Source organism: Leptosomus discolor, chromosome 2 (genome assembly GCF_034619465.1).
Source record: "Leptosomus discolor isolate bLepDis1 chromosome 2, bLepDis1.hap2, whole genome shotgun sequence".
In the NCBI taxonomy this organism is placed as follows: domain Eukaryota; kingdom Metazoa; phylum Chordata; class Aves; order Leptosomiformes; family Leptosomidae; genus Leptosomus; species Leptosomus discolor.
Window position 1 is genome coordinate 37129800 of NC_141392.1, and position 13891 is coordinate 37143690.

Sequence of the window (13891 nt, forward strand, 5' to 3'; positions counted from 1 at the left end):
CAGCCGCGGGCGGGGCGAGGAGACGGTGTCGCCCCGATCGGGGCGGGCGGCGGCGGCTCAGCGGTTTCTGGGGGGCGCCCTTCGGCCTCCCGCGGGCCGGAGGGCTGGGAGGCAGGTGGCCGACCCGGCCCTGGCACCGCTTGCGGGGAACGAAGGGAGGCGGGCGCGGCCGCGCCGGCGTCTGCTTCTGTACCCGATGAGCGGCAGGCACAGGCCTTAAGCAGGTGCTCTGGAGGCAGCGAGCAGGGGCAGTTCACTGGAGAAGGGGAAGGAGGAGTGGTTGCGGTAGGTCCACTGTACCCTGCTAACTTAGGGGCGGGTGGGTTTTTGGCTGTCATTTCCCCCTTCATTCAGCCATTCAACACATATATAAGTTTTGGAGCTACTTCGCTGTTACTAGCACAGTCACTCCCGTGCTCAGCCCCTGCTAGCTTTATGTTGTGTCCTTACCCACAATAGCATATGATGAGCTTTTTTTATCTAGTACTTATTTGAGCTGCCACAAACTTTTGATACCTCAAAGTACATAGCAAGAATTTTTTCAGCTTAACTTCTTGAATTTGTTCTGAGCCTCAGTTAAATTTCTTTTCATACTTCCTACTTGATGTTTGGAGAGACACAGCAACTGGAAAATCAAATCCCTGTTAAGCATTTGCGTGGCACTGAGGTAATTTAAAGACTTTCATCCTATCCTACACAGTTCCAGTTTTTTCAAGCTAACAAACCCTAGTATACGTAGGCATTCCAATATGATCCTTTCTGACATAGGGAGTAGGGCAAAGGAGGCCAGGACTACCTTGAGTGTTCAAATGTGGATGCACCATTGTTTTATACATTAGTGCAATGATGGGTTTTTATCCCATTCTGATGAAAAAGGAAAATGTTTGCAGGCAGAACTCAAAGGTTCTCTTCTAGAAGACAGTCTTCCATAGCAACAGAAATGCTAGAACAGGTAACTAGGAAGGGAGAAGAAATTACTGGAAATTTAGCATATACAAATGTAAGTGGATGCACAAAACCACTGACTGATCCTAGCTGAAGTCAGTTACAGGCTTTGCAGCAACTATTTCTACTTCGGCATTTTGGATTATTGTAGGTAGCTCTGTAAAAGCACTGACTCGGTGGTCAGTAGCTATCCCAACAGTAAATACGATGCTAGATCCAGTGTATACCATGTCTGAACAACGTGGACATCTTCAGTCCCTTTACCCCCTATCTCAAGGGGATGCAACAGAATGGGAAGTACAAAGAACAACAAGGTTGGCCAGAAGGTATGGAACAGCTTCCAAAGAATCATCTTGGGCTTTTCAGCACAGAAAAAGTGGAGAGAAGATACAGGTTTCTAAAGTAATGTGTGGCATATAGGTACTGATCCACTGTTGCTTTGAACGCAGAAAGTCAGGGATATCAAATGAAACCATGAAGGGGCAGGTTCCAAGAAAGAAAAGGAGGCAGTTTTTCACAGAGCAAGCAGTTAAGCTGAAAAACTCCTTGTCTCAGGAAATCACATATCAGAACTTTTACATCAAGTCCATTAACTTACTATTCAACAGAAGAAAATAAACATTATAGGCTAATAGGTAAATAAATGATCTGTGGCTCAGGAAGTCCATGAAGTGCAAATTCTGATTCCACACCCTTTCTGTAGGACCTCCTATTAGAGTCCCGTATGATTGATTATGGCTTTCTGACAGGTCCGACTAGACAATGTGGACTCACACTGCGTTTGAGACTGATCTTCGCTGAATGCTGAAACTATTTGGAATTCCACAAATCCTTCTACTGCGAAAATTCTTCAGTGTAAAACCCAGAACCTTCCGTAACTGCAACTGTCCTTTACCCACAGTATTTTCTGAACGGTTCTGATCAAGTTCAGCAGGACAGTAATATGAATTTCTTCTCTCAAGGAAAAAACCTCACCATAGTATCAAGATATAAACTAATGTCTCCAGGACCAGTGTACAGAACTAATAAATATGAACATTTATACGCATCAAAATAGGTTTAAAATTTTTTTTATTGTGCTGCCAAGAGCCAAATTACAAGAAACCGCCTTACAGTTAAAAAAGTAAACAAGCAATCTGCTGAACTGCAGTGCACTCCGAGTGCCACATATGCATCTATTTTTCAGAAAATTATATCTGTATTTCTCTTACAAGAGCACAACAGGAACCAAAGTAAAAGAGTGTAATGGATACAGCACATAGGATAAATCTTATCTTTAAAATAATAATAATAAAATAATAATAATAAAAAACATTTTACACCATGTCCTATATCCTGCTAATATTTTCAGAATATGGCCTTGATTGTAAAACAAAAGCAAGCATTTACAATTTCTGGATAAAGACTGCTTACTCTTATGCAAGGAATGGATGTTTTGTCTTGACAAAAATTTTTGTAGTAATTGGACAGAAACATCTCTGTTTCAATATCAGATTGAGTACAAAACACTGGGGAGACTACATTTTTTCTTATTGGTGGTTGGAAACTGAAGTTATATAAGCAGAAAAAATGTTGACCCTTACATGATACACCTATTTTTTTCTTTGATGCAAACAGCTAGAACACCTTTTTGATATTCTAAAACAAAAAAATTGTTAATCTTCAGATTAATAAATTAGGTCATTATAATAATAAATTAGGTTTTTTTTTCAGTTTTAAAGTTCAGCAACCTCTGACCAAGTATTTACAACAATACTTGAGAGTTCCTTTACAAAAAATACATTTTGTTTTCACATTAAGCATACTGGGTATCTGTGTCTCTTATGACAAGCATTTGTAAAAGAAAAAGGCAATGCACAAATGGGTAATTAGTATAAAAGTGCCAAGACCTGTTTGTAAAGTTAACATTGTATTATACAGTCAGAGTTATAAATGAGGCAAGCTACAATAAACTTCCAGCTTAATGTGGACAATATTCCAGTAGTTGTTTCAAACAATTGTTTGAAAAAAAAAAAAAAAGAAAAAAGAAAACAAAGAAAATCCAGGAGCCGATGGTGTTATTCTATGGAACCGATTAGTGCTGCATGTATATTGTCATCAGTGTCTCTAGCCAACGCATTCATTAAAAAGCCTTTTTAAGGCTAAGCAGGAAAAGAAAAATAAGAAACACCCTGAAATGTAGCAAGTAGCAAGAGCAACACTTACTGCCATAATCATGCACGTACTGTACACACGCAAACACAAGAGTGCACACACACACGCAACACAAACTTTCAAATCAAATCAAACTGTAGGTAGAATGAGATGCTCTTTTCTTGTCTTTCCTAAACTCACAAGCTATTAAGCATTGATATGGAATGCCTGTTTATCTGTTTCTGCTCTGGGTAAAATCTCTCTCAGATAAAAATACATTCAACAAGAAAAAAAAAATAGAAAAATATATACTGTATACATAGTATTTTATATATACAGTATATATATGTATAGTGTATATACACATGCACGTATATATACACATATGTATACCTACATGCATTTGTATATACATAAATATACACAAACATACAAATACTTTTCGTTGTTTTTAGCATAATTATATTTACATAAATATTCCTATAATGCTAGAGTTTAAAGAAGCACGATCTCCTTTTTTTTTTCTGAGCTTCAAAAAAGGTGCTTGAATAATATACAATTAAAATTAAGCAGCTTCCTAGCATGGAAGTAGTTTCTAAATCTGCATACCAGTAAATAAGAACATCAACAGAAAAAAACCAACAACCTTAAAACAGTCTCTTTTTTACTCTCTTGTAAGCAAGAGCTTTGTCCAACAAAAATATTTTTCATTCTCCTGTATGAACAACCAGAGATTGATATAAAATAACAAAACAAAACCACAATAGACAAACCAACCAAACAAAAGCCCCTGGAACTGCATGGTGTTCTTGACTTTTCCTTCCTTCAATACTGCTGTCAAAAGATCCAGTGCTCATATCAGGAACTACTTAGGCCTCAGTCATTTGCTAACTCTTCTGAAGTCTGGCTAATCTAGCCAATCAGCTTTGAAGAAAAAAATAAAAATAAAAAGCAGCACAAGGTATAATTTTATACATCCTTAATAAACCCACCCTTTAGTTTCTGCTATAACCTTTTCCTTGCTACTTCATTAACTACTGCAGCTTCTCATCATATAGAAAAATATTCGCAGCTACACCACCCTGTGATGTGACAAATTCTGTTCTCTAGGAGTATATTACTGTAGCAACAGCTGGGGGAAAAAAAAAAAAAATCAGACCTTTTCATATTTTTTTCACCTGGGGTTAGGCTTTGCTGCAACAGATGCAATTTCAGAGCAACAAGAAAAAACACTATCCTGCTGCTCGGCAGTATTCTCTATTCATTTTCTTCTCCAGCCAAGCATGACCAGCTTGTCTTCTCTGAAGCTTCCTTTTACCTCATTGCCTACCCCTAGCCCCTGATTCCCCCTCCCAAAAAACCTCTATAGCTATGTTACAAGCAAATACATCTTAACAAGTTTTAAAACTTTGGTTCTAAGAAAACACTTGGTCAGTTATCTCAAGGAAAAGTGGGAATGCTTTTTCTGGCACATTGCAGGAGTCAGAGCTCATCCCAGTAAGGTCTTAGAGCTGAACATGTAGTCACAAATCCAATACAATCCACTAAGCAAGTGCACAATTCTAGTTTTATTTTAATAGCAGACCTAGTCTCTCTCTTTCTTAAATCCTTGGTAAGGGTGCAATTCTTCAAACTGTTTGATAGAAATTATCTGCCTGTAGGTTGTTCTGTTTCTGCATGCTGTAAAATCCACTGTATCTTGAATCTGGGTCTGCAATTCTTAGCATCCTTTGAGAACTGTCCACCTGGACCATGGTACCTTTCTTGCAGTCCACATATACAAGTTGATTGTTTAGGCAGGAAGGCTGTTAAAACAGAAAGGGAATACTGAGTAAATTAAAAAACTTTTGTATTCCACACAATTAAAAAAGTCTTTGTAGTTCAAGTCCATAAGCACAAACCAAAATCAAATTGGCAATGAAAGAACCTGGACTTTCGCTAAACTTGGTGAAGGTGTATGTCAGGCACAAAACCAGACCAACACTCTCCTGAATCACCATTTTTCCTCTTCGGAATGGAGCTCTAGTATTCCCCTATCCCAGATTGACTGGTTAAACTGTTCTCTGTTAGCCTAGCACCACACAAGGGCTTAACCTTTTTGCCTCGGTTGTGCAGCAACTTGTTTCCAAGACTTTTGAGAGCCCCTTTATTGCTGATGATTTTCAAGAATGTTTTGTTCCTGGTCACAATTCCACTAAAAGAATGGGAGAGATCTCAGCTGTTATAGTTAATCTCGGCATGGTGCGTCCTATGGGATCCTTCTATATTGCTTTCCAAGGTGTTTTATGTATTAATTCCTTAATTACGAAGTCATCCGCCTTTTATCTAGTATTTGCTAGGCCTTACACCCTTGCAGAGTAGTGTGTTATTGTGGAGGTGCCAGTGCTGTTGTGGCACTTAGTAGAGTTGTCCTTACTTGCTTATAAGCGTAGTGGATTTAATTTTAGGCAAACATGAATAAGTGAGGGTTCAAGTATGTAATGATCTTCAAGTGTGAATGCACATAAAATATTGCTCAAAGAGCGAGCTGAGCTATGTGTACTGGCTTTCCAGTTGTGCTATTCCTCTGTCTGAGAATCCTTCAACTGAAAGACTCTGCAGTTGAGAGGAAGGTGAAACAACACTGGGTGCACACTACCTTAAGAAGGACAGGCAATATACTCTATGGATACATATGAAATTAGTGACAATGCATATGCATGCTCACATTATAAGCAAACAAGTGGACTGCAAATCTTAAAAGTTCCAGTTTCCACTGATGTAACTTCTTTTTCCAAGACTTAAATCTGAAAGTCAGGAGGATTTTTATTACTAAAACTTTACGTTCAGTAACCCTTCTCACAAAAAGTTTTTTTTATCCAGATATTGATTACAAAACATTATTTTAAAATGTTTTACATTTGGCTCTTCAAAAGTCTGCAGACTGGATTCACAAAGAAGTCCTGAGGTTCATTGATGTTAATAGAATCAGTGCGAAACATTAGCAGTCCATCTATAGTGTTCAACAGCTTTTGTATCATCTTTCTTTTGGTATTGATATGATTTAAGTACAGTTGTTGATTTGTTCTTTATTAAATAGCTATTTGAGCAGAGAGAACATAAGTCAAAACAGGCTTGCTGAAATTTATTACTAGGAACCATCAGTCACCCAGCAAGGAACAGGAGAAACTAACGAGTGACTCTTGGTTGAAGAGACCTTGAAAGAAAAATACATTTATCACAAAGAGCCTTACAAGAAATCTGAGTTTTCAGTACATCCACAGTGTTGCATTGAATCTTTACGTGGCTTAAAGTGAGCTTTCTTAGCATATGGATGATGCCTTTTGTTGACAGTGAAAAAATTATGTTTCAGCAATAGAAGTGTTCCAGGAAAATGGATGTTCCACAAGTAAAAAAAGTACATAGAATTATTGATTATAGTTCCACAGTTAGAAAGTTGTGATTTTCACTTCACTTTCAACCATTTTGTCACACAGCAATTGGATGAAGAGCAGCCTTTCTGACAGTTTAGGAGTGAATTTGTTAGAGTTAAAAATGAATGTTGAAATGCATTCCTTAAGAAATTCAGAAACTGGTATTGCTTACTTGTCTTGAAAGACTGAAAATGGAATAATACCGATTCCTTGTGCTTCCTATTTAAGTACAATTGAGTTCAACTTTATGCTCTGACTGTATTTGTAAGCTTTTTGGAAATGATTTTTCTTTTTTAAAAAGCTCTACAGCAGTGACAGAAAGAACATGGACACTTCATTTTTAAAATTACTGTATTACTCTCCTAGGTGGAACTGAAGAAAAGATGCTCTCAAATTGTGTTTTAAGTATGGACAAAGTCTTTTTAATTAGAATTAGGAAGTGCAAGTGGGATAAATTGGGAAACTGATATAAATGGCATTTGAATATGGAGTAAGAGCTTAGTCTGCTGATGGAACTATTACTCAAAACAAAATAATGCTCTTTTCACTATTCATTTTCAAGCTACCTGCTTCTTCTTTTTTTGGTAGTTTCAGAATACTTAATTGGTATATATTTCCTGAGATCTCTCTTAAAATATTAATCCCAGAACCATATGATGCAGTTATTAGAAAATGTGATAAACACTACTAGTACATATGGTATCTGATGTTGGACAAGAGTTTTGAAGTGGATGAAAGTTAACAAAGCAAAAATATTGTCTTCAGAGGTTGACTGCAGATAAGAAAATTGCATGTATTTACCCACCCATACAGAGTCGGATTTTTTTTTTTCTTAAATTTTTGTTGCTGAGCTTGATTTCTAATAACAACTCATTACTACATGGAACAGGAAATGTTTTTGTTCGACAGTGAAAAAAATCATTTAGGAGACTAAATAAATACCAGACTGACTGGTATAAAATGGTTTAAGACAAGGAGAAAATAATTAAAAGTTCACATCATGTGAACTCTATTGCATCCTACACAATATTCTATTTAATCTTGTTTTCTAAAAAAGTGAAAGCCTGAAAATAGACATAAATACAGCACCTTTGTTGGAGCTTTGTAGCAGGACACTGGAATCCACTGCTTCTTCTGACTGATGAGCAGAAGGACGATGATCAGTAACAGTGCTATTGTGATTGGAATTGTCACCAAGGCAACAGAGCTAACAGACACATCTTCGCTTGGCTGTGGTCCACTGCCACTTCTGTACTCTCCTTGGAGATGACTCATGTCTGCAAGGCAAATGTGAGCATTTGTTAGTAATTATAAATGGGCCTTGACCATAAAGAAGAACGTAATTATAGAAGTCCCAGTTGTCGATTTTGTCACTCATATGAATTTGGACTTCCTCTCCTGAAATGTCACCTTATTTATGTAAATTAGAACAACTGAAAGCTAGTATCTTGTATAGTGACTACAGTAGCTGGGGAAAGGCCACCAAAAAGAGAGGAAGTAGGATGGAACAGTAACAAGAAGTCTGACAATAACCTCTTAGCTCAGTTGCATTCACGTCATCCTGTCTGATCACAACCAAATTCCCACTTGTGAAATCAGCCTGTGTTTCCATGCTGAGGAAAGCATGGGAGTATTAGGATGAAAGTCCTTTTTTTTTTTCCCCTTTTAAAAACTGGTAAGACAATTATGATGTGTTTGCTCTCTCATTTGTTGAGAGCATATTACAATACTTTCAACACTCAGCCTGTGAAAACAGACTGCTGGCAGTCTACTAGACTGTAGCAAGTTTTGCATGTAATTGCAAAGTTTTCAATGACACATACAACATTCCTACAGTTTTCAGTGTGCATTTATAGTCTTCAGCCAGGATAGTTGCAAGCCAGCTACTAATGCCTGTGAGAAATGAAAATGCTATAATTATAAAAGTGTAATCTCACAATTTTGCAAAGCAGTTACATTTCATGTATCCTATCTCCAAACAACAGCATGCTATGAGATCATTCTTAGATTTAAAAAAAAGAAAAAGATACAAGTTTAGATAGTCCTTCAGTTAGAAAAGGTCAACAAAGACTGTGTCATAGAGTGTTTCCCCTACTCTGGAATAATAGTTTCAGACAACTTTTAAACAAAAGATATACCTACATCCTTAGACAACTTTTTTACCTCTGTGTCAATATACCTGAACTGATTTTTTTAACTCTGACATTTGTCTATGATACATGTTAAGTTGTGGTAGATGTTTTCCCATTTTTGTTTATCAGTACAAGAATGTCAAATGGATCAAATGAAGGTCTGTCAACTCCAGTGGCCTGACAACAGCTTGCTTTCTGTTTTTTGTATCAGAAAAGACTCTGCAGAATCACTCCTCATTCGTCATTTTAATGCATTCTTAATTTTATAGAACTTCACCACACGAACACAGATGTTTCTTCCAAGCTGAAAATGGAATAATGAGACCAAATTGCATAAAAGTAATTTAATAGACTGACTCATCTTTACTCAAAGCAAAATGCACCTACGAGTTCTGCACTGAAGAATATTCTCAGATTACCACCTGTTCAAAGTATTATACAGATGCTACCTGAATAGAATAAGTAGATGCATCAAAGCATGGGGAATAAATGCAGACCTAAGTTAGCCCTGTTTATATCAGATCTTACCTCTGTGAATGTGGATGATGTCATTTTCACTCGGTGTTGGCCAGTTTGGTACTTCTAGTTCAACGTCTCCCCGATGATTTGTCTTCTCAATGGGGATGTTAGTAGGTTCGGGTACATACATCTCTGTGAAACGAGATAACTGTGTTTCACAAATTACAGGCTGCTTAACATACCAGTGCTGCTCTTAATTTAGAAAATATACTTTGCCATCTGTAGTTCTTTGTCCTTCGAATCCCTTAATTTGTCAGAATTTTCACCATTACTAGGCTAGGATTTTGTTTTAAAACCCATTTCATACTGTATATAGGATACATGCCTGCCACCATTATCCTTATCCTAATGTGAATAGGATGGTATAGTTGTGTGGACAAATTTGCTTTTGAAAATAGCATTTCAGAATACACACTTTATTATAGTCTTGCTGCTTTGTGATACTAAACAACAAAAATACCAAGGGAAGGCTATGTCATCCCAGCTGCTATGTAAACTGTCACTGCTGTTTTCTTTGCTTTCTTTTTTTTGTAATTCTCCATGCAGAATTGCAAGAGGGTACTGATGAATCCCCCCAAATGTCCTGCTGGAAGTAGTTACCAGTTGACTGAATAAGATGAGCAAACTCCTGCAGAAGTATGTCAGGACTAGCATTAAAAACCAGTTGCAGTTCTTAAGTCCTTTATGTCCATAGCTAAGAAAATTTTGTACTACTTTTAAGCCAAGTTAAAAAGATAAATAAAGCAATGCAAAATTTGAAAAGTAACAAAGAGACTCAAAAAAGACAGAAACGTTCATCACTGACAGAATCTGCAGAGACGTAAGAATATTCATTTTCCTACTTCACTAATGTATTTCTGTAACCTTGTGAAAGGACAGAGCAGGGACAATCAACTAATTTTTGAGTTCACCGTTCTCAGAATAAGTAACTTTCAAACTATATATTTCCACAATATGCTTATCTGTTAAGAATATTAATTTTCCTGAAGTCTAAACATCTGTTGTCTTCTTGGTACTGTTCAAATGTGGACTGACATTCAAAAAACAATTAAAAAACTTATTTTCAGTCCTGGAAAACCAACATTACAGTAATCTGGGTTGTCACATCACATTACCTGGACACATGGGACAGCAGCTTCCCCCCACGTTGATGGGTTCAGCACAAGGGAGGGGTGGGCAGCTGACAGTGGAGCAGAGAGTCTGACCCTGCAGGCAGTAGCAGTGTGTGCAGCTGTCAATGTCCCAGCGTTCCTCATCTGCGTATGTTTTTCCACTGAAGTGGCAGACCACTTTCTTTGGAACTGTATCTTCTGTGGAAGGGAAACAGAGTGATGCTATCACACGGTAATGGCCAGTTACATACAAACCTGATTTCTTCCCCAAACAGAAAAGTGAAATAGCTACAAAGAAATTCCAGCTGTAACTAAAAGACCCTCTCTATATCTTCCAGAAAATCTTTCTTAAAAAAGTGTCATTTCTGCTTCTTTATGAAGCACATAATTAGCCTGGGCTGCTTCTCCTCATTTTCCTCTTGCAAGAGGCTAGACGATGGACGATTGGGATATGAAATGACACCAAAAGTGCTGTGAAAATTAAGAAAAATTGATTCTTTTTTATGTTTGACTGTTTGAGACTGCCAACTCCTCTTCCTCGTTTCCTAGTAAATCCTATTTAACTATGAAAAAAACCAAACCACCTACATTTCTAGTTACCAAGGTTCAAGAAAGACGAACTCAGTTTGGAATACTTGAAGAGAATATTAGGCGGGATGCCAAGAAGGATGAAGCAACTCTGAGATGACATAGCTAGAAATACTTAGACTATTTATTATGATAAAACAGATTCAAAGGGGATCCGATCATTCTCTGTAACTGCGTCAATGGAAAACCCCAGGAAAAGGACGATAACCAAACTCAGTACAATTTTTCATGGTTAGTATTATATAAATTAGGAATTGCTGTGATCTTAACCCTCAGAAAAAAAATGAGGTTCTAGAACACCTTTCCCAAAGATTGAAAGCTATAAAACTAACAACTTTTCAGACAGATTTTTGCACAGTATGTAATTAGGGACTTGGACTTGATGAAGCAAGTAGATCTTGGGAAAACACTTAAAAGAAGCATTAGACTTTCTGCCTAAGCATTCAATACATCATTTTTTGTATATCGCATCCTATGTAAGCTTTTAAAGTGGTCTGCAGTGTACCTTCTATTTCACTTAGAAGACAGTGATAAATTGCTTAGCCTGGGATGTTTTTGCTGCTATAACACTTTATAGATAACCAAAATAAAACTACACTGCAGAACCTCCAAAAGCCAAGCAGCACCTCATCTTCATCTTAGCTTCTCACTACCTTTTTTTCTTAGAGACAGAAATTATTATGATGAAACGTGTTGATGACTTGAATTTGCAGATTAAGCATATGCATGAGATAACAGAATGAAATTACAAAGTAGCTTCTTAAGCTGTCAGAGAAATAGTGGTTTAACATTCACACAGATTACATATGTAGATAATTTAAATATGAATTACCTCCCAAATATAAATAAAAAGGCTTATTAAATAATTTGGCCATCAGTACAGCTTTTAATTAGTGACAATATAATAGACTGACATCATCCAGAATAACAAGGTTAGCAGTCAGCAGGCCAGTGCAACAGATCTGGATAGAGTAAATTCAAATGCAAAAGGAGATCGGCAAGAATTACTATTGTGAAAATACTAATGGAATTATCTGAAAAGCGCAAATGTTCCACAGGTCCTTGGTATGGGTATCCCATGTCTTCCATGGTTCTAAGTATGGGTCCCGACCTCTCCAAGTAGAAGATTTTGTAAGTGAATATGGGGTGGACACTGGAAAGGAAGAGTGTGAGGAAAAGATGGCTGCAAGATGCAGAAAGCATGTTATGTTCTTGCATAGATGATGTGCATGTTGGCATATACAGCCAGTGGAGCCCTGTGTTGGTCATGAAGTAGAGATGGCTAGGCAGTGGGTGCCGCACACAGCCTGAGCAGTCCACTACTGATCATTACATGAGAAGAACTAAAGCTGAGCACTCCTGTGCACTCAGGGCTGATTTGATCCCAGAGTGCTACCTTGTCCCACTCAGGATAGCTTTTTCAACTGAGCAGCTGGTTTGTCTGGAAAAGTCTTTTATCTTGATCAAGGTTTTGCAACTTTGTAAAGAACACATCACAATTTAATACAGTAAATGTATTTTAGAAGAGTGAACAAAGGGAAAAATCACAATAGCAGTGCTGCACCTCTGAACCTTGAAAGGAAACTTCTAAGTCCTAAGAAAGTATTATCCTGTCTGTGTCTCCTGTTTTGGTGTCCATCTCCATGCAAGTATAAGCATGGGATGAAGATAAAGACCACAACACCAACAAGAGCTCAAGGACAGTGGAAACAAGAGACACTTGCAACAAGAAACCCACATACAAAAACGCTGTTCAGAATACCGTGTCTAGCTCTACGTGTCTTCTCTCAAATTTCCTCTAGCTGCACCAGTAAATCCATCTTATCCCAACTCAATGGCTCTGTTTTCTGCAGAAGACTAATCTTGTCTATAATCAAATAGATGTCGCTTTATCTGCTCTAAAGTAGGTTAACTTTCCAAATTAATCTTTCTTTGCATGAGAAAGAAGAATGTCGAACACACTGGATGAATTTGAGATTCAGACAAACAAAGCATCCAATGCCTGTAAAATTTTGAATTTCAATCTATACTAATTTGTTAGGCATTAACTAGACCTGGATCCAGAAAGAAACAGAATAAAATACAGTGGTAAAACCCTGAATAATTTTTGAAATCCCAACAAATGAAGAAGGCCTGTTTCCACAGAGTTTGCCTACTAAACTTTTTATCAACTATTACTTGAAAATAGTAAGGAAGAATCTGTACAAAGATGTGATTCAGGGTTGTCAAGAAATAAAGAGAAAACAGTAAGAACCAGGAAGATAAAAAATTAAGTGTATGACATACCCCTCTTACAGGCAAAAGTATATAGTTCACAGAACCCATTAAAAAAATAAGTTTCCATTAATTTCAGTTATTTAGACCACAAAACATACCGACAACATAGTACAGCTTAGATTAATAAAATATAACATCATTGAAAGTCTTCATATCTGAGCACTAATTAAAATCTGGCTTCTGTATTTTGTATTGCTGAGCGAGCAGTTGCGAAAAAAAAGCCCATGAAGTTTGCACAGCTCTCACATTTAAGTATTTGCAATATTGTGCAACTATATGGGATTCCAAGTAAATTAATTAAAGCCGTATCTACATGTTGTGTGTGTATATATTTGCAAACCTGACATGCAAGGTGTAGGCACAAAATTCTAGAGGTTTTATTTTTGTAGTTCATGGCACTAGTCCCTGGGGTGCATCCTTTCCTCGACCTAAAGAATTCTAGAGTACAGTACTAAGACTCATGTTCTGACTACTGGTTTGATTGCCCAACTTTGCATACATTCTGTATTTTTTTAACGTTAAAATGTATTCTGGATTAAAATGATCTTTATGGTAGCAAAGTCAATCACTGGAAGAAAAGCCTGAAGAAAAACAGTTGTCAAAGAAACTTTAAATCCCCCCCATTTTGTATGCAAACAATGATGAGAAAGTAGTAATAGGATAACATTTCCCCTCAAAATGTCCTCATTGGGAATCTAAGTAGGGTTCCAAGGGTAACTGATATTTTGACACTTTCTAATTTTTCCAGGCATTTTTTGGATGAATTTCTTGC

At 37.2% G+C, this 13891-nt stretch overlaps 1 protein-coding gene across 1 annotated transcript in view; it reads right to left on the bottom strand.

The window, feature by feature from the left end:
- Nucleotides 1–4706: 4706 nt before the first annotated feature.
- The window catches only part of CRIM1 (cysteine rich transmembrane BMP regulator 1), a 193834-nt gene continuing 184649 nt past the window's right edge, over nt 4707–13891 (bottom strand). The window contains exons 16-19 of the mRNA XM_086460919.1: nt 10258–10452; nt 9152–9274; nt 7581–7768; nt 4707–4883 (exon numbers count right to left, since the gene is read on the bottom strand). Of these exons, the coding sequence (XP_086317045.1) occupies nt 4707–4883; nt 7581–7768; nt 9152–9274; nt 10258–10452 (683 nt within the window). The remainder of the gene's footprint in view (nt 4884–7580; nt 7769–9151; nt 9275–10257; nt 10453–13891) is intronic.